Raw genomic sequence first — 26,898 nt, 5'->3', positions numbered from 1 at the left:
ACTGGTTTGGCAGTGGGTCAGTAATGGTGTGCGGTGGCATTTCTTTGGTGGGCCGCACAGCCCTCCATGTGCTCGCCAGAGGTAGCCTGACTGCCATTAGGTACCGAGATGAGATCCTCAGACCCCTATGCTGGTGCGGTTGGCCCTGGGTTCCTCGTAATGCAGGACAATGCCAGACCTCATGTGGCTGGAGTGTGTCAGCAGTTCCTGCAAGATGAAAGCATTGAAGCTATGGACTGGCCCGCCCGTTCCCCAGACACGACACGAAAAATACTTAGCACACCTCTTGGGGACGCTGGCTTCGAAATGACACCTCACTGGAGTCTGTGAGTGAAGCGGTTCGGGCCGCATTACGTGCGGACTGAATAATAATAAGAAGAAGAAGTTATCCACGATGGAATAACAGTATAGTGCTTTGTTCCAAAGCACTATAAAAACATCCTACCAAGTTTGAGCAAGGTCTACTACTAATTCTCGGATGGCTATTTAGCACAGTATAAAAACAGGAGACACTTTATAAATGTCTGCCATCAATAGAAAGATTTCGGAGTGGAAGCTGAATAGCACGTTAGGTTTGGGAGGCACCGTAAAACGCTTTGCAGCCCGAGCTAGCCTCCAGATAACCTAGTCAGACCAAATCTTAACACCCAACTTTTCAACTGACACGAGAAAAATATTCCTAACATCCAGTTCATGTACTGTTCAGGCTAAAACTACGAAGAAGATGAAACATCGGTTACAGGAAACAGAACCTGTTAAAGGGACTCGGCAGTACCACATGGTCATTCCATGCAGTTGAACAAAGATTTGTTTCATTCAGCAAAAATTGAAAAAGGACATGCCTAGTGATCTATTAAAAAATTGTTAATGTAGATTTAAAAAGGTGTTACAAATATTGATTCTTTTAATTTAGTATATGGTTGAGACTGTATTTAGAAAGTCATGCTTTGAAATATGATCCGACAGAGATCTCAACTTGAATCCCTGAACAAATGTAACCAAGAACACAAGTAAGACGTTTGTTTTTGAAAGATTTATAACATATAGTTTTCCTAAAATTGCTAATCGAAATTTAGAATCTGACCCCTCAAAAACAAAATATCAACAGTCTTGTGACATAAAAAATTAAAGCTTACAAGCCCAAAATTCAGGCTTTCAAAACGTTAGAAATCTGTAAAAGAAATCTATGAAGATAAAAAAAAAAAACTTATAATTTTTAATTCACTATAGTGCTTCAGAAAACACACAAAAAAAGAAAATAAATATTCTAAGATGTCAGGTGAAAAAAAATGAATAAATAATTCAGATTTGGATCACTTGAAATGCAATGACCCCGGCATGTAAGTGTGTGGGCACCCCTGGTCCAAAATTACGGTTATTGTGAACAGTTGAGGAAGTTGAAAATGAAATGATCTCTAAAAGGCCTAAAGTTTGTTGGGAATTTGTCACCCCTGGGACACATGTGACCGATTTTAATATGGGCTTAAAGGTCTTATCCCACTCTGATAATGATCCATAGGGTGAGGGTGTCAATTAAGAGGATTAGGGGGGTGGAACACTTGACTAATTTCTCCCCGATATGGCAGAATGATAATTTACCGGAGTTTGTTAAAATGGGGGACTTGAAAATTTGGAAGAGACTAGTTGGCCCATGCAAAATTTTCGCACATTAGTTGTCGGGGGCGCAGGCAATTTCAGGAAAATCAAGCTGGTCAAATGTTAATGTATTTAATGAGATGATGAACACAAAGAGGTATTTATATATGTAGATTGGTAATAACAATAAATTGGTTTGATAAGTAGAGGCTAAAAAAAAGTCGAGGTTGTAGTGCCACCTGCAGGTTGTTCTGCAGGTTTCTGAAAATGAATGTTTAAATTGTATTTATTGATCAAATCGTGAATGTGTGGTTTGTTTGTGTCTTTTCTTGCTGAAGGGGGCAAGTTTACCTTTCAAATGGTGTATTTGTGTGTGGTGTTGGAGTATAAAGTGTGCAATTGAATAGGCAGTGCATGATTACAAATGTTTGCAGATGTGACCTGCAGTGAAGTGTGCAATCCTCCAATGTGCCTGAAATCGGCTGGGCAAGGAGTTCAGCAAGCTGGAAAGCCCCCAAGGCAAATGTTAGGATTTGTTTTGTGATGTCTGTACGCAGCTTTGTGGTAGTGTGGTGCCACCTGCAGGTCATTTTTCCTTACTACAGATTTATGAAAATTAATGTTTAAACTGTATCTTGTGATCACATCGTGGATGTTTGGTTTGCCTATTTTCTTGCTGAAGGGGGCAAGTTTACCTTTCAAATGGTGTATCATTTGTGTGTGTGGGTGCAGTATGAACGGAGATACAAAGTTATCACAGAAAGAGTGTTTTGAAAGAATATATAAGGATTGGGAATACATTACATTGGCCAGATAGGTGATGGGCAGGGTCTGTTATCCTTTGAGAAATTACAGGAGACCTATGGGTTACCAGAGGTCTGTAGGTTTCAACATAGACAGCTTCATCATGCTTACATGGCACAGAAAAAAGAAAAAAGACAAGGCGCCCCCAATGTGTCACACTGTTTAAAGGGAACCTGTCACCACGTTTTTGGAAGATGGGATAAAAATAGCGTTAAATAGGGGCAGAGGTGGGCATTACATTAGTGTGTTTGTTATGCGTTTATTACCCACCTAAGTTGCTGAAATACCTTTGCAAAGTCTCCGTTTTCGCCTGTCAATCAGGCTGGTCTGGTCAAAAGGGCGTTGTCTTCCCCCAGATTTTGCGTAGTTTTCCGTTGGTGGCGTAGTGGTGTGCGCATGCCCAAGGTCCCGAATCCACTGCCAGGGGATTTAAAAGAGCGCGCTGTTCGTTATTTCCTTGGTGATCGGTGGGCGCGGCCATCTTCCTTTGGCCGCGCGTGCGCAGAAGCGGCGCTCTGCTGGCCGCGGCTTCAGGAAAATGGCCGCCGCGATATCCATCTGCGCACGCGCGGCATCCCGCAGCCATTTTCCTGAAGCCGCGGCCAGCAGAGCGCCGCTTCTGCGCACGCGCGGCCAAAGGAAGATGGCCGCGCCCACCGATCACCAATGAAATCACGAACAGCGCGCTTTTTTAAATCCCCTGGCAGAGGATTCGGGACCTTGGGCATGCGCACACCACTACGCCACCAACGGAAAACTACGCAAAATCTGGGGGAAGACAAGACGCCCTTTTGACCAGACCAGCCTGATTGACAGGCGAAAACGGAGACTTTGCAAAGGTATTTCGGCAACTTAGGTGGGTAATAAACGCATAACAAACACACTAATGTAATGCCCACCTCTGCCCCTATTTAACGCTATTTTTATCCCATCTTCCAAAAACGTGGTGACAGGTTCCCTTTAAAAAACACACATACAATCCTTTGTAGGGAATGTGCTCACCTATTGAAGTTGTGAAACTGGGTCACAACTCCCAAGAAGGCATAATCGTAGCAGCAGGTCTCCACAAGAATCCAAAAGGATGCTGGAGGTAATAGTCTTAGGCGAACTGAAGACCGCGCACACGAGGTAGATTTAGGGTGGTTTATTGAAGCCTACGCGTTTCAAGAGCTATCTTGCTCTCTTCTTCAGGGCATATAGTACAACACACAAATATGGGGTATATTTATACAAAAGGGAAGGGGAGGGGCCCCAAGGCCCTTGTTTTATGATACATAAACACCTTTAAACACATGTTAATAACATATAAAAACATTACTCTTTATTATTTATAACCTAGGAACATTAATTGATATAAATAGAAAAAATAAATTTAAAATTTAAAAATATAAATAAGCCCTGAAAAAAAAACACATAAGTAACCTAATGGGTATTCGAACCGGGGAACTTTGTATAATAATTCTATTGTTTAAGCTATTCTAGTCCTTGCGCCACAGAATACTGATAAGTTCTTTATTAATTTCTCTTGTGGAGATAAAAAAAATCTGAAAATGATCTTATGGGCAAAAGAGCAAAATATTGCAGAAAAAAAAACAAAAAAAAAAAACAATATATGCCGTTATTAATTACTAAAAAATTGCATGGAGTAATTGTTATTATAAATTATATATAGTTAAAAAATATTAAAATTATTACAACATGAGTAGTACTAGAACCATCCCATGGGACCAAAAGAAAAATTGTTATTTGGAATGAGGCTCAATGATAGGAACCACACTTCAATTAGAGAATTTATTAAGTCACAGGAGGTCTGACATTACATTTAGCCCTTCAGGCTCCAGAGAATTCAAGGTATATATCCAAAAAACCTCTTTCTTATTAAGTGACTGTGTGCGATTAGGGACATGTGCAGGAACGTGATCAATGGGGTGAACATGAAATAATGAAGGATTACTATTATGTGAGATGCTGAAGTGTTTGGAAAGACCATGTTTGAGATAACCTATCTTAATATTGTGTCGATGGGAATTCATACGGAGGTGAAGTGGTTGTGTTGTCCTGCCAACATATATCTTGTTGCATGGACAAGTAATAATGTAAATAACATAGGAGGTAGTGCAGGTGAAATGGTGACTGATTGGAAAAGGGTGAGGAAAAGAGGAGTGTTTAAATGCTGTACTGGTATGTGCTATGATACCACAGCACAAACATTTCTTGTGAGAGCATTTGAATATACCTGGTTTTAGTGAAGAAGGTGATTTTTTTCAATTCATCAGGGAGTCTGCTAGGTGCCAGTTTATTTGCACTTGAACATGTTTATAAGAATTTTAATCAAGAATTGTTACTAAAAAAAGAAAAAGCTGACCTTGTAGCCAGCCCAGAAGAATACACCTGTAGTTTTGTAACCACATTCAGCACAGACCACAAATTCATTAAAAAATCTATCAATGAGTTGTGGCATATAGTAAGAGAGGATAATATACTGGGAAAGCTGGTGCCGCAACATCCTAAAATTATCTTTAGGAGAGCACCCAGCTTGAAAAATAAACTGGCACCTAGCAGACTCCCTGATGAATTGAAAAAATCACCTTCACTAAAACCAGGTATATTCAAATGCTCTCACAAGAAATGTTTGTGCTGTGGTATCATAGCAGATTCCCTTTAAAGATGACACATTTCCTTTGTATTTTAGGCAATATATATATATATTTTTTTATCTTTTGCATTTTAAAAATTACAAAAATACTTTGAACAGCGGTGCCCAAACTTTCACATGCCACTGTATCTGTGTTTTATAATATATATTATAATTCTTTTTATTTATTTTTCGCAAATACCTGGAGCGGACTACATATCCTAGTATAACCCATGTGACTTTCCGGGCTGGAAGCAATGGTTTGTCCCTGTCAGCTGGACCTCTTGGGGGACCCACAGGACACCACCAAAAAGGAGTAGTGTCCACAAGCCATCCATGATTCTTCTCCGGTGTCCATATTGACACTGACAGAACGCTGCACCGCATATGGCTCCTCCATGTGCCACAGACATACATGCCATCACAAGGTTTCCATAGTCTCCCAGCAGTCTCCAGAACATGGAGGGTCAAACACACACATCTCCCCTTGACACCAGTGGACCCCAGACGACTGCTAATACTATCCTCAGACCTTACGAATGATGCAGTAGTCCAGGGCCCCTTCTCCGGCAGGACAGTTCCACTCCATTGTGTGTGGTCAGTTACTGAATTGCAGTAATTGATGTCCGTTCCCCAGACCTGAATCCGAGAGAACTTCATGGGACATTATGTATTGGGGCATCTGACACCTTCATGTAGTGCCACAGTCTGTGTGGGATCCGCCGGTGCCTGGATCTAGGTCTGGAATATTATCGGAGTATCAGACACTGTCATGTAGAGCAACAGACATAATGTATTGGAGCATCCTACACCATGTAGTGCCACAGACATAATGTATTGGAGCATCCTACACCATGTAGTGCCACAGACCTAATGTATTGGAGCATCCTACACCATGTAGTGCCACAGACCTAATGTATTGGAGCATCCTACACCATGTAGTGCCACAGACATAATGTATTGGAGCACCCTACACCATGTAGTGCCACAGACATAATGTATTGGAGCATCCTACACCATGTAGTGCCACAGACATAATGTATTGGAGCATCCTACACCATGTAGTGCCACAGACATAATGTATTGGAGCATCCTACACCATGTAGTGCCACAGACATAATGTATTGGAGCATCCTACACCATGTAGTGCCACAGACCTAATGTATTGGAGCATCCTACTCCATGTAGTGCCACAGACATAATGTATTGGAGCATCCTACTCCATGTAGTGCCACAGACATAATGTTTTGGAGCATCCTACACCATGTAGTGCCACAGTCTGTCCAGGAGCTGCAATGTCTGGATCCAGAACGGGGATATTATCGGAGCATCAAACACCGCTATATAGTGTCACATTGTCCTGGAGCCGCCGATGCCCTAATCCAGGTCTGGGATTTATATAATTTTTTTTTAGATGGTGGCCCGATTCTAACACATCAGGTATTCTAGAATATGTATGTACTTTATTTATGAAGTTTTCAGAATAATGCAATTTATACACAGGATTCGTCCGGCCGGGCGCGACCAATTAGCGAAGCGTGGTTCAAATTCCACACCAATTCGCGGGCGAACTGCGACTGACGCTGATTGGTCACGCCCGGCCGCGAACAATCAGCGTCAGTCGCAGTTCGCCCGCGAATTGGTGTGGAATTTGAACCACGCTTCACTAATTGGTCGCGCCCGGCCGCGAACAATCAGTGAAGCCAGGGCCGGCTCCAGGTTTTTGAGGGCCCCGGGCGAAAGAGTCTCAGTGGGCCCCCCTCTTTAACACATACCACGATTCATGATGCACAGATACAGCAGAGAAATATAGCACAGCCCACGTAGTAAATAGCACAGCCCACGTAGTAAATAGCACAGCCCACGTAGTAAATAGCACAGCCCACGTAGTAAATAGCACAGCCCCATAGTATATTGCCCAGCCACATAGTGTATAGCCCAGCCACATAGTGTATAGCCCAGCCACATAGTGTATAGCCCAGCCACGTAGTATATTGCACAGCCACGTAGTATATTGCACAGCCACGTAGTATATTGCAGAGACGTAGTATATAACACTGCCCATGCAGTATATAACCCAGGCCACGTAGTATAGAGCACAGCAATGTAGTATATTGCCAAGCCACGTAATATATACCACTGCCACGTAGTATATAGCACAGCCCACATAGTATATAGCACAGAGATGTAATATATAACAGCCCACGTAGTATATAGCAATGTGGGCACCATATCCCTGTTAAAAATAGTTATATACTCACCTTCCGTCAGCCCCCGGATCCAGCCGAGGCGTTTACCGATGCTCCTCGCGACGCTTCGGTCCCAAGAGTGTATTGCGGTCTCGCGTGATGATGTAACGGTCTCGCGAGACCGCAATGCATGGACCGGACCGTCGCGAGGAGTGGGAAAGGCGCCGGAAGGTGAGTATATAATAATTTTATTTTTTTATTATTTTTAACATTAGATCTTTTTACTATTGATGCTGTATAGGCAGCATCACCTATGGGAGGTGGAGCCGCATATTGATCACTGTAATGAGCGGCACCACGTGACCGCTCATACAGGACAAGCTGCGGCGCTGAGAGGAAGCATCGCGGGAGCTGGGTGAGTATTTTAATGTCAGCGGGCGGGCACACAGGGGTGGGAGGTGGGAGCTGACCGGAAACTTTATTTTAAAAACAAAAAAAAAATTAAACATGATTTTTCATTCCTTCATTCCTTCTCTCCAGCGAACTCTGCTGGGGAGAAGGGATGAATACCGGCTTCAGCACCACATTCAGGGGGGCCAGCGCTTAACTCTAGTGCTGTCTCCTGCACTGTCCGTGTGGCCCTCAGTCGGCACACGGACAGCATCCGTGTGCGGTACGTGTTTACACGGACCCATTGACTTTAATGGGTCCGTGTGATCCCACGAACACTGACATGTCTCCGTGTTTTTCAAACGGACACACGGTCCCTGAAAACACGCTGACGTGTGCAGAGACACATTGATTTTAATGTGTCTACGCGAGTCAGTGTCTCCGGTACGTGAGAAAACTGTCACCACGCGTACCGGAGCCACTGACGTGTGAAACAGGCCTTAAAGGAACCGGCTCCTGTACTCTCCTGCCCCAGGTGGGGCAGTCTAGTTTCCGCTGTCACATATTGGTGATTTGAGTGGTCTGTAGTGACCCCTGACATTGGCTCCCAGTTTATATGATGTTTGTTCTGAATCCTGATTTGCATGGCGGGATTGTACTTGCTGCTGTAAGAAAATTAGGTTCAGAGGCAGGCGGTCCATCACAGTAGTATGGAGGATGAAACCCCTGAAAAATGCTGGCAGGGGGATTCATCCGTAGGAGAGTATGACCTCTCCAGCTGGGGGGGGGGGCTGATTGGTTGTGTTGTGGGTCCTGAGCCCTCCCCCCCTCCCCGTGTACTGATGCCTGTATTTCTCTCCGGCAGGGCTCTGATTGGTGGTTTGTTTTCTCCCGGCACTGATCAGGTAAATCTTCAGTTGCATTTCCATTAAAGGCAGTTTTATTAACGAACAGCACACACACACACACGCACACGCACACGCACACACACACTAGGAGAGTGTGTGTTGTCCCCCGTCCACCCACAAATTCTTGCACTGCCACCATGTGGATAGCCGCACAGAGCCTCCCCCCACGTGACACCTAAAAGATTTCTGCTTCGTGATGGAGGGGTCCGGTCTATGCTGATTCTCGCTTCTTTGTTTCCGTCTAGCACCATCATGGCTACTGCACCGTACAACTACTCCTATATCTTCAAGTATATCATCATCGGTAAGTGGCTCCCGGCCGCAGGAAGGGTGCCGAACCTGGACCTGGGCGCTGCCAACTGAAAGGGGAAATGCATTATGCTTTTGTCCCTGGAGGGTGCACCTGGCAGTCACGGCTGTCACACACGTTTTGCTTCTTCTCTTGCAGGTGACATGGGAGTTGGGAAATCCTGCCTGCTGCATCAATTCACAGAGAAAAAATGTAATGTATAGCAGGGGAGGGGCGTGTAGATTATATATTATATTTGTGAGGTTCGTGCGGTAATGTGTATTTGCTCTCCTGTGACCACATGACTCTCCCCTCCCACCAGTCATGGCAGACTGTCCTCACACTATCGGGGTTGAGTTTGGTACCCGGATAATTGAAGTCAGTGGACAGAAGATAAAGCTACAGATCTGGGACACGGCGGGTCAAGAGCGGTTCCGGGCTGTCACCCGCAGCTATTACCGGGGAGCAGCTGGTGCATTGATGGTGTATGACATTACTAGGTAAGTGACAGTGTATGGGGGCCTGGAGTCTGGACCCGATAGTTTTCATAAGCTTTGGTGGCTCAGCTGAGGTCTTCTGCTCGTGGTGAGGGCAGACCATGAAGCTGTTTCAATGTAGAATGAGAAGGATTCAGCTCTTTGCTGCTTCTCCTCACTGTCAGGATCTCTGCTTGTTGTCAGTGACTGGGAAGCTGTGTCTGCCTTATGTGTGTGACCTCTTTACAGGAGAAGCACATATAATCATCTAAGCAGCTGGCTGACTGACGCCCGGAACCTCACCAACCCCAACACTGTAAGTGCCACCGCAGGGGAGTGGACGTCCTGCCATTGACTGCTGAGTACAGCTCAGTAATGCGGCTTCTCTTCCCTCACAGGTCATCATTCTTATAGGCAATAAAGCAGACCTGGAAGCGCAGCGCGACGTCACGTATGAGGAAGCCAAGCAGTTTGCTGAGGAGAATGGTACGTAGCGCATTGCAGGCTGAATGCCCCTGTTGTCCCTGCCATCATCACCCACTAACCTCACCTCTTATTTTTTTAGGTCTCCTGTTCTTGGAGGCGAGTGCAAAAACGTAAGTGACTGTGTGATGGGAGCAATGTGTGAGGATAATGGGAGGAGTAGTCTTTCTTGTATAGATGATTTGCAGTTCATCCTCTGGTTGGAACTTTTGGTGCCTGCTGTGGTTTTTACTAGAGATTAGCGAATATCGTTGGATCTCTCCTTATTCGGCAAGCTATAGAGCTTACCGAAGAAGCAGCAGCGGTAACCTGGAGCATTCCTGATAATCAGCTGTTCGGCGCCACAGCTGCCTGTGTTGTGGCTGCGTGCCAGTCACAACACATGCATGAAAAGACGTGCCCGATGCGGGCCCCATCTGCTGACCAGGCCCCATACTCGTCAGGGCGATCCTGGCCTGAACACATGTGGGGATTGCTTGTTTGTCAGAGAATCCCCACATGTTCAGGCTGTCTGTGGCTGCATGATTTGTGGCGCTTAGGGACGCAAATATATACGAGCACTCGCAGATGCTCTGATATTAACACATTATCCGAGCACGTTTGCTCATCACTACCCCTTAACATTTGGAGATGACTATGGCTCTGCCTTGGATCTGGTAACATGATCTTACTTTGGGCTCTTTTGCACCCTATTGCTGACATACCTGTTTTCCACCACAGAGGCGAGAACGTGGAAGATGCGTTCCTGGAGGCGGCCAAGAAAATCTACCAAAATATCCAGGACGGAAGCCTAGATCTGAATGCTGCTGAGTCTGGGGTACAGCACAAGCCATCAGCACCCCAAGGAGGCCGGCTAACCAGTGAACCCCAACCTCAGAGAGAAGGCTGCGGCTGCTAGTGACCTGTCAGTGGGGCCGTGTGTCTGACCTTTCCTCCTGTCTGTCTCGAGCAGTACTTTTTGCTGCCCCATTCTCTTCTGTACATCCTACTGGTTAAAATTAAAGGTGGGGGGGACTCTACTGCGCTGACAGTAACACGATACTAAACTGCTAAGTAACTAGATGTAATCAGGTTCTCAAAGGCGAAGCCGCGTAATAAACACCCAGAAACTCCACCATTTCCTGCATGGTCTCCCGTGTAGCCTCCCCCCCTCGTCTGTGCCGTTTGTAGAGAAGCCGAGGCTGGACTTTGCTTTCATCTTCCTGTGACTTGTCCTGTTCTGTCCTTCTGTAGCTGAGCGCTTCATTGCTGTGAATACCGCGGTTCATAAGGAGGGCCGGCCGTCTGTCGTCTCCTCTTGTACACAGGGGGTGAATACCTTTACTTTTGTCTTAAATTTTTTTTTACTATTGTTTTGTGCTGATTTTCTCTTCACCCCCGATGTGTAAAAATCCTGCAGAATGGCCACATCTGCCGCCACCTGCCCCTCCTGGTCAGGATGTTGCAAGCGCTGCATCTGCAGTTTTTTTTCTTTGCACTGTGGCTTTTGAGCTGCTTTTTACGAGCTATCCCCTAGTGGGCTGATCAGGGAGGTGATGACAATGGTCCAGCCTCCATTACTGCTCTGCCTTTCCTTGTTGCACTTGGTGTTTTCTTTTTTTAACCCTTGCTGTTTGATGTCTGCAGAATCTCATTATTCCGCTTTGTAAATGGACTTTTTGTGCGTTTAACACTACAGTCGATGGTTTCTGCAGTTTGGGTATTAGCTGGTTAATTTATTCCAGTGTTTGGGTCTGAGGCGCTGAATCGACACTGCTATATCTGAGCATTGCACAGTGATCCACACGCTGTAGACTCTACACACGAGGCCAAAACTGGAACAGGACAGGTGGGCTGTGTGGTGTGGCCCCTCTATAAAGATATATAATGCCCCTCTTTTTTTAATGATTAATACGGGCTTTTTTTGGGAGGGAGGTTTTAATGCATTTTGCATCCATCCACTAAGCAGAACGTGTCTTGTGCAGGGACCACAATCCACCCAGTGATAATGACCACAGCTCGTCTCCCCCGCGCTCTTCAGTGACCACCGGCCGCCTGCGGATGGGGCTGATGGATTCTCTACTTTCCCTCGATGTAACAAAATGCTATTAATCTAAATATTTGTAAATAAAGTTCCTGGATCTAGATAATCTATATGGCGTCTGTCCGTCCTTCCCACTCACATTGCGGTGGGTTGCTCAGTCCTTCCTGTAGCACTCACGGGGGGATAGGTGTGGTGTATGGATTATCTCCCCACCCCCAGTCTTGGTTAAGGACTTTCTTCATAGCCAAAGCATTGACTAATTGCATCACCTCCAAGGAAATCCTGCAACCAACCTGAGGTGGAGACTGGGAGTGGTTGTTCCAATATGGGGGTTAATGAGAACCAAGTGATGTCTAAGCGGTTCTCAGCTGTTGTTCCCAAATACTCTCCTGATATGATGGGAGTTGTACAAAAGCTGAGCAACTCCTCATCCAGACCCTGCACCATTTACTCTCCATAGTGGTGTAGTGTTACCGGCCAGGAATATGAGGGAGCGCACTGCAGCTGGGACAGGACCGTTTCTCCTTCACCTTATTGGGGGACACCGTGGGTGTATGCTGCTTGCCACTAGGAGGCTGACACTAAGTTGACACAAAAAAATTTAGCTTCTCTGCAGTATACACCCTCATGCTGGCTCCCAGAGAACCAGTTCTTGCTTAGTGTCTGTAGGAGGCACACGGACGGGTCTGCTATTCAGACTATTTTTACAATTTTTTTTTTTTTTTTTTTCAACGGACGAAGGGGCGACGGAACCTTTCAAAGCTCTGATCTCCCCGAACCATCAACAGGCATGCACGGAGAGTGTCACCTCTCCGTATCCTCTCCTGCGACATGGGATTCCATGCCTGAGCTGATTCTTAGGGGCAACGAGTCCCTTCAAGGGCAATGATCTCCCCACACCTTCAACGGATGAACACATGGAGTGTCGCCTCCACGTATCCCCTTCCGCAGCCATGCCTATTGCTGGACATTCAGCTCTGTCCCATCCTAGGTAATTAACCCTTTGGATGTACAGAGGCCCACCTCGTAGCGTATGAGCAGCCCCTACTGCACCACCACTGTTAAAGCGGATGGTACAAGGAGGCGGACGGTCCTTCTCCACCTCCCTTCTAAAGGGATTGTGGATTGAGGGTTTTCCCCCTTATCCCTGCACCGTCCAAACCAGCAGCAGCGCAGGAGGACCTGCAGCAAGCTGCCTTACCTGCAACCAGTCAGCTTCTCCAGGTAAGTGCTCGGGCTGTAGGCCTCCTCTTTCAGGCAGTCTGGGGCGTCACTGGTTAAGGGGGACCCATTTTGACTGTGGGGGTGCGCATTCGGCCCCTACCTGAATCTGCGCCAGCACCGCAAATTTAGTCCCCGGCTTCGGTCCTGTACTAGGCTGCAAGCCCTATCTCCGCCCATGCGATGTGGAGGCCCTGCCCACCAGTCCTGGCACTTCTCGTACAGCAGAAGAAGCGCCTGAGACCTTGGGGGGCCATCTTTCTCCCCCCCAGACCGCCTCAGCACTATCTGCCATCAGGACGGAGCCAGCAAGTGTCACGCAGGGTCCACGCAGTCGGAGTAATGCAGGAGGAGCTGGGACACAACCTGTTTAAGGGAGCGCTGCATTATACATCCTCCTTCCTGCTTGTAACCCCCTTTTCTCTAATGCCCTCCACGACCGCACACAGGAGGAGGTTGCCTCCCCATCCTAATTAGGGACAGGAACAAGAGGTTTAAATAGCCCTCCCCTTCCCCTAATTCCCAGTGTTTTCCTGTCCTTAATGGGATGAAGAGGTTTTTCTTGTGTGCTCCGTGGATGGGCTGGCGACATCACTGGGGTCTTTACCTTTAGCCTGGCAGCCTGGGTCGATTGTCCCCTGACCTTCCTCCCTGATGCTGCTCCTGCCGCGGCGGGACCGTACAATCTTCCAGCGCCGTCAGCAATGCTGAATGGTTAGTCGGGCCTGGGGGCGTCCCGTAATCCCCCCAGCTTCTTGGTTTACTCTCCCCCTCGCGCCTACATGCCAGCAAGCGCTCCATGCATCCCGGGTCATGCGCAGGAAGTGACGTACACCACCGAGGCAGAAGGCGCAACGTCCCTTCTGCTCTGCATTCCACAGTGGGAATTTCAAATAAAAAAAAAAAAAGGAACCGCGCCAGGAAGTTCCCATTACTGAGGGGGAGAGACCTCATCTGATTGGATGAGGTAAAAGACGCTGGATCTCGGTTCCTATACAAGGACCCTGATGGAAGACTCCATAAGGTAGGACTAAGGTCAATGATGGAGGCGTCCTCCCTGAGAGATGCATCTGCAGAGCCCAGTGAGTATGCCTGGTAAAGGGGTACCCATCTTTGATTCAGGACCTATTCTTATGGGAACCCCCCCTCCTCTCTTTAGGGAGACAAGGATCCTGTACCAAAGACTATGGAAAAGGCTGCAAGTGTGCCATCTGCAGTAAAAAAAAAAAACTCCCCTCCAATTACTAAAAAGCCTTGTCAGCTATGCACAGAGAAAATTGTCTGGGAGGAACAACCATCCCTGATGGATGAAGTAAGAGGGATGGTACGACAGGAGATAGTCATCCCTAGCTTCCTTCTCCCAGTCATTCACGGGGTCCTACAGACTCCAAATTGAGATGTCTTCAGGGGCGTATTTTCTCTGACTCAGAACCCAAGTCATCAATCTCGGGATTGGAGGGGGGAGGAAGGTGAACTGACTCTGGGCCATACAGAGGATGATAAAAAGCTGTTCTTTTCCACGGAGGATATGGAGGAGCTACTCTCGGCAGTCAGAAACACGATGGGGGTTGAAGAGAAACCATCCTGTTCAGTCCAGAACGATTTATTTGGCAGTCAGAGCTCAAGAAAGATGGTCTTCCCTATGCATGATAATGTCCAGAATCTAATCCTGGATTAATGGGAATTTCCAGAGAGGAAACTGAATATCCACAATGAGATGAGAGAACCGTTTCCCCTGGATGAAGTCACCTCGAAGTGTTGGACCGAAGTCCCTAAAGTGGATATCCAAGTAGCTAAGGTAGCCAAAAAAACTACACTACATTTTTGAAGACACCTCTCAACTCAAAGACCCTCTTGACCGCAAGATGGATAGCTTACTGAGGAAGTCCTGGGAGGTATCAGCAGCCTCCTTAAAAACTAATGTCGCATCCGCCTGCGTCACGAGAACCCTATTTCTCTGGCTGCAACAACTGGAAGACCATATAAGAAGTGGTACTCTGACATCTATACCTCTCCTTCAGAAGGCGGCAGGCTTTCTAGCAGACGCCTCTGCGGAAGCAGTTCACATTGCGGTTAGAATATCAGTACTGTCCAACACCACCAGAAGAGCATTGTGGCTGAAGATGTCGAGCGGAGATATTCTGTCAAAATCTAAACTATGCTCTATTCCCTTCAAAGGCGAGTACGTGTTTGGCACTGCACTGGACGACTTACTAGAAAAAGACACGGAAAATCTTCCTGAATCAAAACCTTCCATCAAGACGCCCTTTCGTCCACCACAAACCCAAACCCCTCAATACAGGGGGAAAGGTAAAACAGGGAGATGGAGTTACCCCAAAGGTGGTAGGAGAAATATTTTTCAGAGCTCCCGTTCAGACAGAAAATGACGCCAAGCAGATAGGGGGCAGGATTTCAAATCACTTCCCAAACTGGTAAGAAATAACCTCAGACCAGAGCATCCTGGACTCAGTCAGAAGGGGAATAAAAATAGAATTTTCCTCATTTACACAAAAAAAAACTGGAAGTAACATCTTCCATCGACAAAACTTCAGAAAATCCTATATACAGAACTCCAACAAATGTTGTCCTTAGAAGTAATATCACCGGTTCCAGAAGCGGAGCAAGGCCAAGGCCACTACTCTCATCTATTCCTAGTAAAAACAGGTGGGAAATATTGGGTCATCATCAATCTAAAAAAGCTGAACCAACACGTCATGTATCGACGGTTCAAAATGGAGTCCATAAAAAGTACAATTCCATTAATGGGGAAAGACTTTGCCATGGCCACCGTAGACCTCCAAGAGGCTTATTACCACTTACCCATCCATCCAGCCTACCATCAGCATCTGAGAATCGCAGTTACTCTAAGAGAAGAAATACATCACTTCCAGTTCAAAGTTCTTCCCTTCGGGATATCATCGGCACCACAAACATTTACAGAAATAATGGCAGAAGTAGTAGCCTTCTTCAGGAAGCAGAACATCTGTATTGTCCCCTACCTGGACAACCTTCTCGTCATGGCTCCGTCTCCACTCTAGAATAACAACTCCGATCAGTTCTGCATACCTTGGCATCCTTCGGCTGGATGGTAAAACAGGAAAAATCAGATCTGAATCCTTCAACCAAAAAAGTCTTTCTAGGAATCCTCCTAGACTCCCAGAACCTAAAATCTTCTCTCCCGGTCACCAAGCAGTTATACGTAAGATCAAAAATTCTGACACTAAAAATACAGAAAAGGGTGACCAATAAGGTTCGCAATGTCAGTATTGGGGTCAATGACTTCGTGCATCCAGGCAGTCCCCTGGGCCCAGTCACACTCAAGAACTCTCAAAGTTTATCCTTTCCCACTGGAACAAAGACCCAGAGACTCTCAGTACAAGAATCTCTACCTCAGCATGTAAAGTTATCCCTCAACTGGTGGCTCAGCCAAAGAAACCTGCCAAAAGGGGAGCCCTGGATACAATATCCTATGATGTCGATTACAACAGATGCCAGCAAACGTGCTTGGGGTGCAGTGACGTCTCAGGAAGTCTTTCAAGGGTGTCTGACCTAAGAAGATGACCAACCAGTCTTCCAATTTCAGAGAATTGAAAGCTATAGAAGAGGCCTTGAGGGCAGCAGAACCTTTGATCCAAAAACCACATGTCCAAGTTTACTCAGACATGACCACTGTAGCCATCTACGTCACCAGGGCAGCACAAAATAACGAGAGTCTGCAACAGCTCGACAAGGATATTTTGCTGGGCAGAGTATCATCTATACTTATCGGCTCTACCCCTGAAAGGATCCAACAGCGTTGAAGCAGACTTCTTGAGTAGAACAGATATGGATCCAGGGGAATGGAGCCTCAATAAGAGAATTTTCCAGGCCATAACCAAAAAATGGGGTCTCCCAGAAGTGGGCCTATTTGCGAACCGAGGAAATGCCAAAACAGCAGTACTTCTCCATCAGCCCAGACTAAACCCATTCAAGCGTGGACGCCTTCGCTCACCCTTGGAACTTCAGACTGGCATACACGTTTCCTCCAATTCCTTTACTATCAAGGACTCTGCAAAAGATCAGGACAGATGGGGTCAAAACCATCTTGATCACCCCTCTGGCCAAAAAGGGGCTAGATTGGAGCCCTAAAATTTATGAGATCAGAGAAACCTCTGATCCTGCCTCTAGACCAGGACCTTCTACATCAAGGTCCCATCTTTCACCCGGCTCCCCACAGCCTAAGCTTGGCAGCCTGGCTTCTGAATCCACAATCCTGAAAGCCAGAGGCCTCTCAGTTGCGGTTATATCCACTTTACAAAAAAGCAGGAAGCTGATCACCAATGCCATATATTCCAAAATATGGAAAACCTCAACATGGTATGGATCTACTCCCATCGATCCTTTCACCCGGTCCTAGAAAGAGTCCTAGATTTCCTACAGGATGGCTTATCTAAGGAACTAAAACCAAGTGCTCTGAAAGTCCAGGTCTCTGCCCCGAGTTCCTACTTCGACCAAAATCTAGCGGACCATAGATGGATAAGAAGGTTCATGTCAGCCGTTTCCAGAATCCATCATGGTCCCATCTTGGGACTTGAACATAGTGCTAAAAGGTCTAACCATCCCACCATTTGAGCCGATAGACCATATCCAGATAGACAAATATCCTGGAAAACAGCACTTCTTGTAGCCATTACTACTGCAATGAGGGTGGGCGAGATATCGGCTCTATCCATCAGAGAACCTTATCTAAGAATCCTGGACAACATGATATTTAGTTTAGACCCATCCTTTGTACCAAAAGTATCATCGGACTTCCACAGGTCCCAGGAAATAATTCTTCCCTTCTTCTGTGACAATCCAAAAGATGAGAGCGAACAGGATTCCACTCTCTGGACAGTCCTCGTCTATTTGAATGAAAAAGTCTTGGAGGAAAGCTCTATCTTTTTGTTCAGTATGGTGGACCAAACAAAGGGAGAAAGCTTCCAAAAGTTCTTTAGAAAATTGGATCAAGAAAGCGATCATGGACACTCACAAAAACCAGGATCTACCTCCTCCAGAATCCTTGAAAGCCCACTCAACTCGAGCTGTCTCCGTCTCCTGGGCAGCGAAGGCCAATGCGTCCATCGAGCAGAGCTGCAAAGCTTCTACCTGGTCCTCAGTCCATACCTTCACTAGGCACTTAGATATGTCAATAAGAGATCTAGTCTTTGGCAGGAAAGTCCTGCAAGCTGTTGTCCCGCCCTAGCCATTCTTTGGTATATCTCCTGTGTGCTGTCGTGGAGGGGATTAGAGAAAATAGAATTACACTTACTGGTAATTGGGTTTCTAAGACCCTCCACGACGGCACGGGTGATTACCCCCCTAATAATGTATGTGCATTTTATTTTGATTCTTTGTGTAAATAATTCAAGCATTCACTCTGTGGTCCTTGGAAAACACTGGGGATTAGGGGAAGTGGAGGGCTATTTAAACCTCTTATTCCTGTCCCTAATTAGGATGGGGAGGCAACTCCTCCTGTGTGCTGTCGTGGAGGGTCTTAGAAACCCAATTACCGGTAAATGCAATTCCATTTTCCCAGCAGTATCCCTTCTCGGCAGCCCCTAATATTATAGGGCCACATAGGCTGGGACATAATGTACCCTTCTAAGTCCTCTAAAAGGTCTAACGAGACTATGGCTATATTCTTTACTTCATGCTCCTCCTGCCAATCTGTTTCTTAAGGCTCAGAGTTCGCCGCTTTGCAATGCCTGTGACCCCAACTGTGCTCAGGAGCCCTCCGCCGCCGAGCCCAGTATGCTTAGTCCCCCTGAGTGGGCTTCGTCACTGTCTCAATCCATGTCTTCACTGGCCAAAGCGACTGAATCCTTCGGGGGATCAGAGCGTTTGCAGGACTGATGTAGTCGGATCCTCCCGAAGCTGGGAGCAGTCGGTTAGCAGGGGCCAAAAGCACTCTAGAAGCAGTCAGGCATCTAGAAAATGGATCCATAGCACGTCTCCTGAGCAGACCCGTACCTTGTCGCCTCACAGCTCCATTTCTCGCTCTCTTCAGAGTTCAGTAGCGAACGCGAATCTGATGGTTCCTTAGATCTGAAAGTCTGGTGAATCCGGAAGGCAGTGGATTCGCTTATTGATGCAGTTTACCAGGCTTTAAAGGTTGAGGAAGATTCCAGCTCCTCTCCGGATCAGACCTTGTCCTTTAAGAGAACTAAACGCTCACATAAGGCATTTGCTATTCATCTGGAATTTAGTGCCATAGTTAATAGGTATAGAGAACGCCCGGATAAACGCTTCACAGGACAAAGGCCACCTGAAGCCAAGTATCCTTTTTCAGCTGATCTGCCTGGAGCGCCCCCACACCGCCGCAGGGCCGAGGGGTACCCGGAGCCGGGCCTCTGGGATCTCAGTCCTGGGGTTGTCACGGTGGCTAGACCCGGTCCGTGGCCCTGTCTGTCAGTGGGGGACGTCCGTTGCAAATAGGTGCTGTTAACGGTGGTATAGCGGTGCAGGTCGCGGTAAATAACGAGGACACCAGGTTGCAGTCTCTTTACCTCTTTACTGGAGATCTCTCGGTCCTCAGTCCAGAATCCGGTCCACCAGGCTGCGCAAGTCCGGCCGGTCCAATGGCACTTCCAGAGTTCTCCTCACAGGTGGAAATCAGTGCCTTCCTTCTTAGCGCTTTGTGTTGTAGTCCTTCCCTGCTGTGCTTACGGAAAGTACCCCACAACTGTTGTGTCTGTTTCTTAAGTTCCCTCACAACTCGATTAACTGATCTTCTGCTAATCTTCCGTCCCTTCCTGATGTTACAGTAAGAACGGCACCCGTTTGTCAGGTAGGCCTGGAGTTCTTCCGGGACCCTAGAGACGCCCCTCTCCCGCAATTGCCCCCCAAGACTTCATAGGTGATATGTGGTAGACAGCCCGCCTGAGACTGACTGTCCTGCCGCTGTTTGGAGTATGGCTTAAAGCTGTATATTATTCCACTCCCTCGGCGTTCCGGCCACCGGTAATGCGCCTCAGCAAGGTGCTGCCTCTTTCAACAAAACCCTTGCTGGTATTCTCCTTCTGCTTGATTTTGTTTCTCACTCAGCACAATCTATCTCGCTTCTAATCCTTTCTTAGGGCACCGCCGCTATTCTGAGCAGGCACGGTCCCGTTACGTTCTTTCAATGCCAAGCCTCTGCCAGGATCCCACCCCTGGCAGAGACCCTACTGTCTCTTCCTCCACAACCCCCTCTCTCACTAGGTGTTGCTTCGTTCAATCCAGTCAGCTTTCTCTACTAACTTCCTGCCTGACCCCCAGTTTACCCACTATGGTGGGGAGTGGCCTAATGAATAGCACCCTTAGCTCCCCCCGGAGGCCCAGCTGTGAAACATATTGGTGTCTGTGATACCCGATTGGAGGAACTCCTTCAGTGCCATCGAACGCACCATGGCTCCCCTTAGTGGCGGAGCCACAGTACTGCAACGACCAGGACTCTGGGGCGCTGCATGCCTACCATCCAAAACTCTCCTGTCCAGACCGGATGGCTCATCCATCAGAAATCCCACGGACCGTCAGAAGGCTTGGCCCGCTCTGCTTTTGAGGCGTCAGGCTCAGCCCTCTATCCATCCTTTTGTGCAGCATGGGTACCTAAGGATGTGGTTTTCTGGTCAGAGACCTTGGCTAATTCTCTTCGGAACAGTAAGGGTACCGTCACACAGTGCAATTTTGATCGCTACGACGGCACGATTCGTGACGTTCCAGCGATGCATTTACGATATCGCAGTGTCTGACACGCTACTGCGATCCGGATCCCCGCTGAGAATCGTACGTCGTAGCAGATCGTTTGAAACTTTCTTTCGTCGTCTAGTGTCCCGCTGTGGCGGCATGATTGCATCGTGTGACACAGGTTGTATACGATGTGCGCACAGTAACCAACAGCTTCTACATCGCAAATACGTCATGAAATTATCGCTCCAGCGCCGTGTATTGCAACGTGTGACCACAGTATACGACGCTGGAGCGATACTTATACGACGCTGCAACGTCACGAATCGTGCCGTCGTAGCGATGAAAATGGCACTGTGTGACGGTACCCTAACCTTCCTCCAGAGGCGGAGCACCTTGCCAACCAAATTTCCTGAGCAGGAGATTACCTGGTATACACATTCTTGGATGCGGCCGGTTGTGTGGCTCAGTCAGCAGCCAATGCCATCTCTATCAGAAGGTCATTATGGCTCAGAGTGGAAGGCGGACTCTGCATCAAAAAAGTCACCTTATCAAACTGGTTGCTTATTCGTAGAAAAGCTGGATAAGATCATTTCCGATACTACAGGAGGAATGAGTAAATTCCTTCCCTAACAGACTTAGGCGTCCCTTTCGGAGACAGCAACAAATCAGTTTCCGTTCCATTTGCTCCTCTCCAAGCTGGACCACTACCACGTCCGGTTCAGGATGTTCTCCATGAAGAGATGGAGGAACTCAGGTCTCATACAGGCCTAACCAGCATTGGAAGTCCCGACCCAAGCAGTCGAGGCCTAAAGGACCTAGGTCCCAGAGATTTTCCTCGAGCTCACTATCAGCGCTATCTGGTCGACACCGGCAGGGTAGGTGGCTGCCTACTTTTGTCAGGTCTGGCTTTCCGTCACACCCCTTCACATTTCTTTCCCTCCCGTCCTCCCTCTTCAGATGCAAGGGCAAATGATTTCTCCCAGGCCATAGCCGCATTGCGTCACAATGGTGTCATTGTCCCTGTCACAGAAAGCGAAATGTTTCAGGGTTTCTACTCAAACCTTTCAGTCGTCCCAAAGAAGGACAGAAAGGCGAGACCCATATTAGACCTCAAACTTCTAAACAAGTTTGTCAAAGTCTGTCATTTCAGCATGGAATCTCTGCGTTCAGTTATCACTTCCCTGGAAGAAGGGGAATTCTTGGCCTCAATCGACATCTGAGACGCTTACTTGCACTCAGGTCCCAGACCAGCAGATCTCCTTTCTAGGAATGTCCCTGGACTCATCTCGGGGGTTGGCAATTCTCCTCCAGACAAAGTCTTAACCCTTCAACAAGGAGCCCGAGCACTTCGTCAGTCTACCCCTCACTCCACCCGGTTTGCAATGAGGGTACTAGGAAAGATGGTGGCTGCAATGGAAGCGGTCCCCTTTGCGCAGCTGCACCTTTGCCCCCTTCAACATGCCCTTCTGGCAGCTTGGGACAGAAACCCTTTCTACCTCGACTGAAGGTGCCGCTTAACCCTGCAGGTCAAACACACCTGTTCAATGGCTAGTGCTGACTACCGATGCCTGTCTTTCGGGCTGGGGAGCAGTCTTCCACCACCACACTGCTCAGGGCCACTGGTCAATTCAGGAATTGAAGCTACCGATCAACGTTCTGGAGATCCGTGCTATTCGACTCGCCCTGCAGCACTTCCATCATCTTCTGGCGGGTCACCCCATCCGTATCCAAACAGACAATGCCATGGCTGTGGCATACATCAATCATCAGGGGGGTACCTGCAGCAGGACGGCCATGTCAGAGGTAACTCTCATCCTTTGATGGTTAGAGAACCACTCGGTGATCTCAGCAGTACACATTCCAGGAGTGGAAAACTGGACGGTGGACTTCCTCAGCCATTAGAGTCTCACTTCGGGGGACTAGGAGCTCCATCTGGAAGTCTTCTCCCAGATCTGTCTTCGCTGGGGGGATCCTAGATGTGGACATCATGTCATCCAGATTGAATGCCAAGGTTCCCCAGTTTATAGCGAGGTCTCGAGATCCAAGAGCCATCGGTGTTGACGCTCTGGTTCTTTCATGGTGCCAATTCCGCCTTTGGTACCATCAGGAAAATCAAGGCGGAAGGAGTACCAGTGATCCTGGTTGCTCCCGATTGGCCTCGCTGCGCGTGATTTGCAGAATTGGTATGTCTAGTTGCCGATTTTCCCTGGAGACTGCCGAATCGGCCAGATCTGCTCTCCCAGGGGACCTGTGTTAAACGGTGTGGCCGTTGAATCCTAGGTCTTGACCCAGGCAGGGTTTTCCCAAGAGGTCATTTCCACCATGGTTAATGACAGTAAACCCTCACCGGTATGCATTTACCATCCTACTTGGAAGATATTTTTTGCTTGGTGCAAGGATCGTGGCCTTTCTCCTCTCGTTTTCTCAGTTCCCACCATTTTAGAGTTTCTACAGGTCGGTCTGGACTCAGGGCTGGCCCTCGGCTCTCTCAAGGGCCAAATCTCCGCTCTATCAGTCTTATTTCAGAGACTCATCATGTCAATACTCCAGGTTAAAACTTTTCTTCAGGGGTTGTCACATGTTGCTCCTCCCTATCACATGCCTTTAGAGCCTTGGGACCTCAACTTGGTTCTAAGTGCCCTTCAGGAACCACCCTTTGAACCGCTTCAGGACATTTTGCTGGTCTTTCTGTCCTGGAAGGTTGACTTCCTTGTAGCGATCACATCTATCAGACGGGTTTCGGAATTAGCCGCCTTATCTTCCATCAGGACAAGGTTGTCCTCAGGCCATCGCTGTCCTTTTTGCCAAAGCTCATTTCGTCCTTCCATCTTAACAAGTATATTGGTCTTCCTTCCCTTTTGTTCAGCTGCTATTCACAGAATTGAAAGCTCTCCGCACTCTGGACCTCGTCAGAGCTCTGCGAAGGTACGTCTCAAGGGCGGCATCCTTCAGAACAGATGCCCTGTTCATTCTCCTGGAAGGTCACAGGAAGGGTCTTGCCGCTTCTAAGGCTACGATAGTCAGGTGGATTCGTTGCACCATTCAGGAGTCATACCGAGTCAGAAGTTAGCCCATCCCAACGGGGATCAGAGCACACTCCACTTGAGTGGTGGGGGCTTCTTGGGCCATATGGCATCAGGCGACGGTGGAGCAGGTCTGTAAAGCTGCGACTTGGTCCAGTTAACATACCTTCGCAAAGCACTATAATATTCACTCTCAGACTTCAGCGGATACGAGTCTAGGTAGAAGAATTCTGCAGGCAGCGGTGGTGCACATCTAGGCAGTTGTTGCATGAAACCTAATTCTGTGTTTTCCCATCTAGGTACTGCTTTGGGACGTCCCATGGTCTGTGTTCCCCAATGAGGCGAAGGAGAAACAGGGATTTTTGTGTACTCACCGTAAAATCCTTTTCTCCGAGCCCTTCATTGGGGGACACGGCCCCCACCTTGTTAGCCTAATGGCTTATATAGCTTTTGCCTGTTATTTTAAGTTGACATGTTGTACTGTTCTATGTCGTTACTATTTGTTCCTACTGCTTTTGCACCAAACTGGTTCTCTGGGAGCAAGCATGAGGGTGTATACTGCAGAGCAGCTAACTTTTTTGTGTTAACTTAGTGTCAGCCTCCTAGTGGCAAGCAGCATACAACCCGTGGTCTGTGTCCCCCCAATGAGTGGCTTGGAGAAAAGGATTTTACGATGAGTACACAAAAATCCCTGTTTTATAAGTGCCGACAGTTCCTGAGGTGATGGGACAAGACAATTTATACATTTTTTATTTGTAAAAATTAAAGATACAAAACTCTGATTCATTTACAAGTCACAAAATAAATAAATCTGTAGAAATCTGAGATATTGGGCCCTCACCTTACTCTAGGGACTACTGCACCCATGTGGACACGCACATGGCTTACATAGAGCAGTGGCTCTACTGACCATAAACACCAAAGTTTTCATTGTCAGTAAAGGGAGTGTCCAACTGAAGCCAGCACAACTGGTAGGGGAGGCACCAGGTACCGCCCAGGGAGGGAGGTGGTCCAGATGAGACCAGGCACTGCAGCATCTGTCATGTCCACAGCTGGAACATCACGGTGATCCCAATGTATCTGGAGTATATTCCTGCAGCGATGGCTCCTGTAAAAAAAAAAATTAATATGTGCTGAGCCCCCAAATAGGTCATTATAAAGAAAGACCCCCATTTACTATTCTCAGGAGTAGCTGATGCTGCCCTTATGTACTGGCGGCAGACACTCTAACTGCAAAAGCAGCTTTGAATGGGGATAGGGCTAATAATTGGATCTTTGTTGGAATCCCTAAACCAAGAACATTCCAGTCCCGTGTCGCCATGGATCGGCCACTAGTCTTGCTGACAACACCTAACATCAGCCACCATTGCTCTGTACATTAGTGAAGACATATAGGGACAGAACACACACACCTGGGGTAGCAGGAAGCTGCACCTTTCTGTGGTCCGTGACTGCCTCAATCCTGAGGAACTGTGGGCGTGAAACAGAGAATCCACCGCTCCATAACAGACCAAGTTGTCCAGTGCCGTGAGCCGCCTCCGCAGACTGTGCAGAGAGCCCTCAGTCTGCTGCCGCCCCCTGCTCAGCACATCTGCTTGCTTGGACAGTCGCTGGTGGAGCTGCACCTAAAATGAGCACATGACCTCAATATGAGGTGTTCAAGATCAGTGTCTCCTCATACAAAATAGGGGGGATTTACTAAGATTGAACATTGATGACAGCTGGGGCATCCCACAGAATGGATGTCTGCTGGGTGAACATCTAGGGGCTCGTTGTAAATTGAGATCTCAAAACAGAGACTAATAACAGTGTTGTAGGGCATATAGTCACCTTCAGCCGATCCTCCTGCTGCAGCAGTTTTTCTCGTGAGGCCTCTCCGCGCCATTGTTCATCCTGTGAACAGGGGGCAGAGTGGTCAAGAAGGCACATCTCTCATCCACTCGCTGATTCATAACACTGTAGGACTTGGGGGGGGGGGGGGGGGGGGGGTACTCATGCTCCCTCCAGTAGCACTCACCAGTATGGTGCCCCGGTTCTCCTGGGAGGATGGGCTGGCAGAGAAAGGGTATTCCTCCTTCAGGCTGTCCAGCTGAGTCCGCAGGCTGCGCTCCAGCTCCGGCTCCACATCCTCGAGAAGCTCATCGGCTGCGCTGCACTGGATCTCCTGTAAGCTATTCTGGATCTCCAGCTTTACTTGGGCTTTTAACTCTTTCACTGCCTCATTGACCTCCTGCTGCCGCTTGTCCAGTTCTTCCTGACTCTTCAGCTGCAATAAAAACAAAGCATACAATCCCCATCATCGTCTCCCACCTCCTCAGGTGCTCGGAGGAAAACCATGGTGCCAGGAATACAAGAAGAGAGTGTGGAGAGAAACCGCATATAAAATTATGCACGGGGCCATCTATGCTTTCAATGTACCCCAAAAAGATCCTCTAACAAATAGACTAACAGCATGTCCTAACTATCACATTATTAGTTCTAATCTCATGCATAGCCTTTGGTCTTGCCCTGCATCGTTTTCCTTTTTTGGACTAGTTTCAAACCTGGCTAATACTATGTGGGGTTCGGGGTACACCCTGCCTCCTTACTTGGCCTTATTATACTTCTGGAATGGTACAGATAATCTTGGCAAGATGATGGGTGGTCCTACTACACTAACACATACTTTGCTTATATTGGCGGAAAAATTACTCTTAAATATTGGCTTGATCCAGACTCCCAACCCCCCCCAATTATAGAATTAATAGCACAAATGAAACATTTTATGGAGGTGGAACGAGGAGATGCCTTACATAATAAAGAAATGCAAGCGGGAAAGTTTCTTATGAAATCGAAACAATTTATTGTGAATTGTTGCTCTTTGGGGTAAAAGAGGAGTATGGTATGGAACCGCTTGGTACATACTAGAGGATCTCAAAAACAACATGGGGTTACTACGACTGAGTTGAATTTGGAGAGGATATGTCCAGGTCTAGATGTATAATTTAAATTACAATATAACAGTCTTTTCATGATGGCATCTAATAAAGTTTAATGTCAGCTAGTTTACTTACTTAAATAGTTGATATTAGTTTAAGGTTTTATTTGTCATTTCTATGTTTTATTTCATGCCAGCCTAACTCGCTTAAGTCTGTATTATCTGCCTTGTCTGTGTACGGGCATATGGTTTTTC

At 47.4% G+C, this 26,898-nt stretch overlaps 2 protein-coding genes across 3 annotated transcripts in view; one reads left to right on the top strand and one right to left on the bottom strand.

Moving 5' to 3' along the window:
* RAB14 (RAB14, member RAS oncogene family) overlaps positions 1–11,903 on the top strand; it is a 30,481-nt gene extending 18,578 nt beyond the window's left edge. Inside the window, exons 2-9 of the mRNA XM_077284885.1 lie at positions 8,480–8,519; positions 8,768–8,826; positions 8,971–9,024; positions 9,134–9,311; positions 9,537–9,603; positions 9,686–9,773; positions 9,853–9,883; positions 10,491–11,903. Coding sequence (XP_077141000.1) covers positions 8,775–8,826; positions 8,971–9,024; positions 9,134–9,311; positions 9,537–9,603; positions 9,686–9,773; positions 9,853–9,883; positions 10,491–10,668 — 648 coding nt within the window. The 5' untranslated portion in view covers positions 8,480–8,519; positions 8,768–8,774 and the 3' untranslated portion in view covers positions 10,669–11,903. The remainder of the gene's footprint in view (positions 1–8,479; positions 8,520–8,767; positions 8,827–8,970; positions 9,025–9,133; positions 9,312–9,536; positions 9,604–9,685; positions 9,774–9,852; positions 9,884–10,490) is intronic.
* Positions 11,904–24,460: 12,557 nt separating this feature from the next.
* The window catches only part of CNTRL (centriolin), a 67,447-nt gene continuing 65,009 nt past the window's right edge, over positions 24,461–26,898 (bottom strand). For both annotated transcript variants that reach the window (XM_077284849.1, XM_077284850.1), the window contains 4 exons: positions 25,744–25,992; positions 25,557–25,619; positions 25,139–25,351; positions 24,461–24,834 (listed from right to left, as the gene is read on the bottom strand). In XM_077284849.1, the coding sequence (XP_077140964.1) occupies positions 24,787–24,834; positions 25,139–25,351; positions 25,557–25,619; positions 25,744–25,992 (573 nt within the window). In that variant the 3' untranslated portion in view covers positions 24,461–24,786. The remainder of the gene's footprint in view (positions 24,835–25,138; positions 25,352–25,556; positions 25,620–25,743; positions 25,993–26,898) is intronic.

Source organism: Ranitomeya variabilis, chromosome 2 (assembly GCF_051348905.1).
Source record: "Ranitomeya variabilis isolate aRanVar5 chromosome 2, aRanVar5.hap1, whole genome shotgun sequence".
Lineage (NCBI taxonomy): Eukaryota > Metazoa > Chordata > Amphibia > Anura > Dendrobatidae > Ranitomeya > Ranitomeya variabilis.
This window is presented reverse-complemented; position numbering and strand designations above follow the sequence as displayed.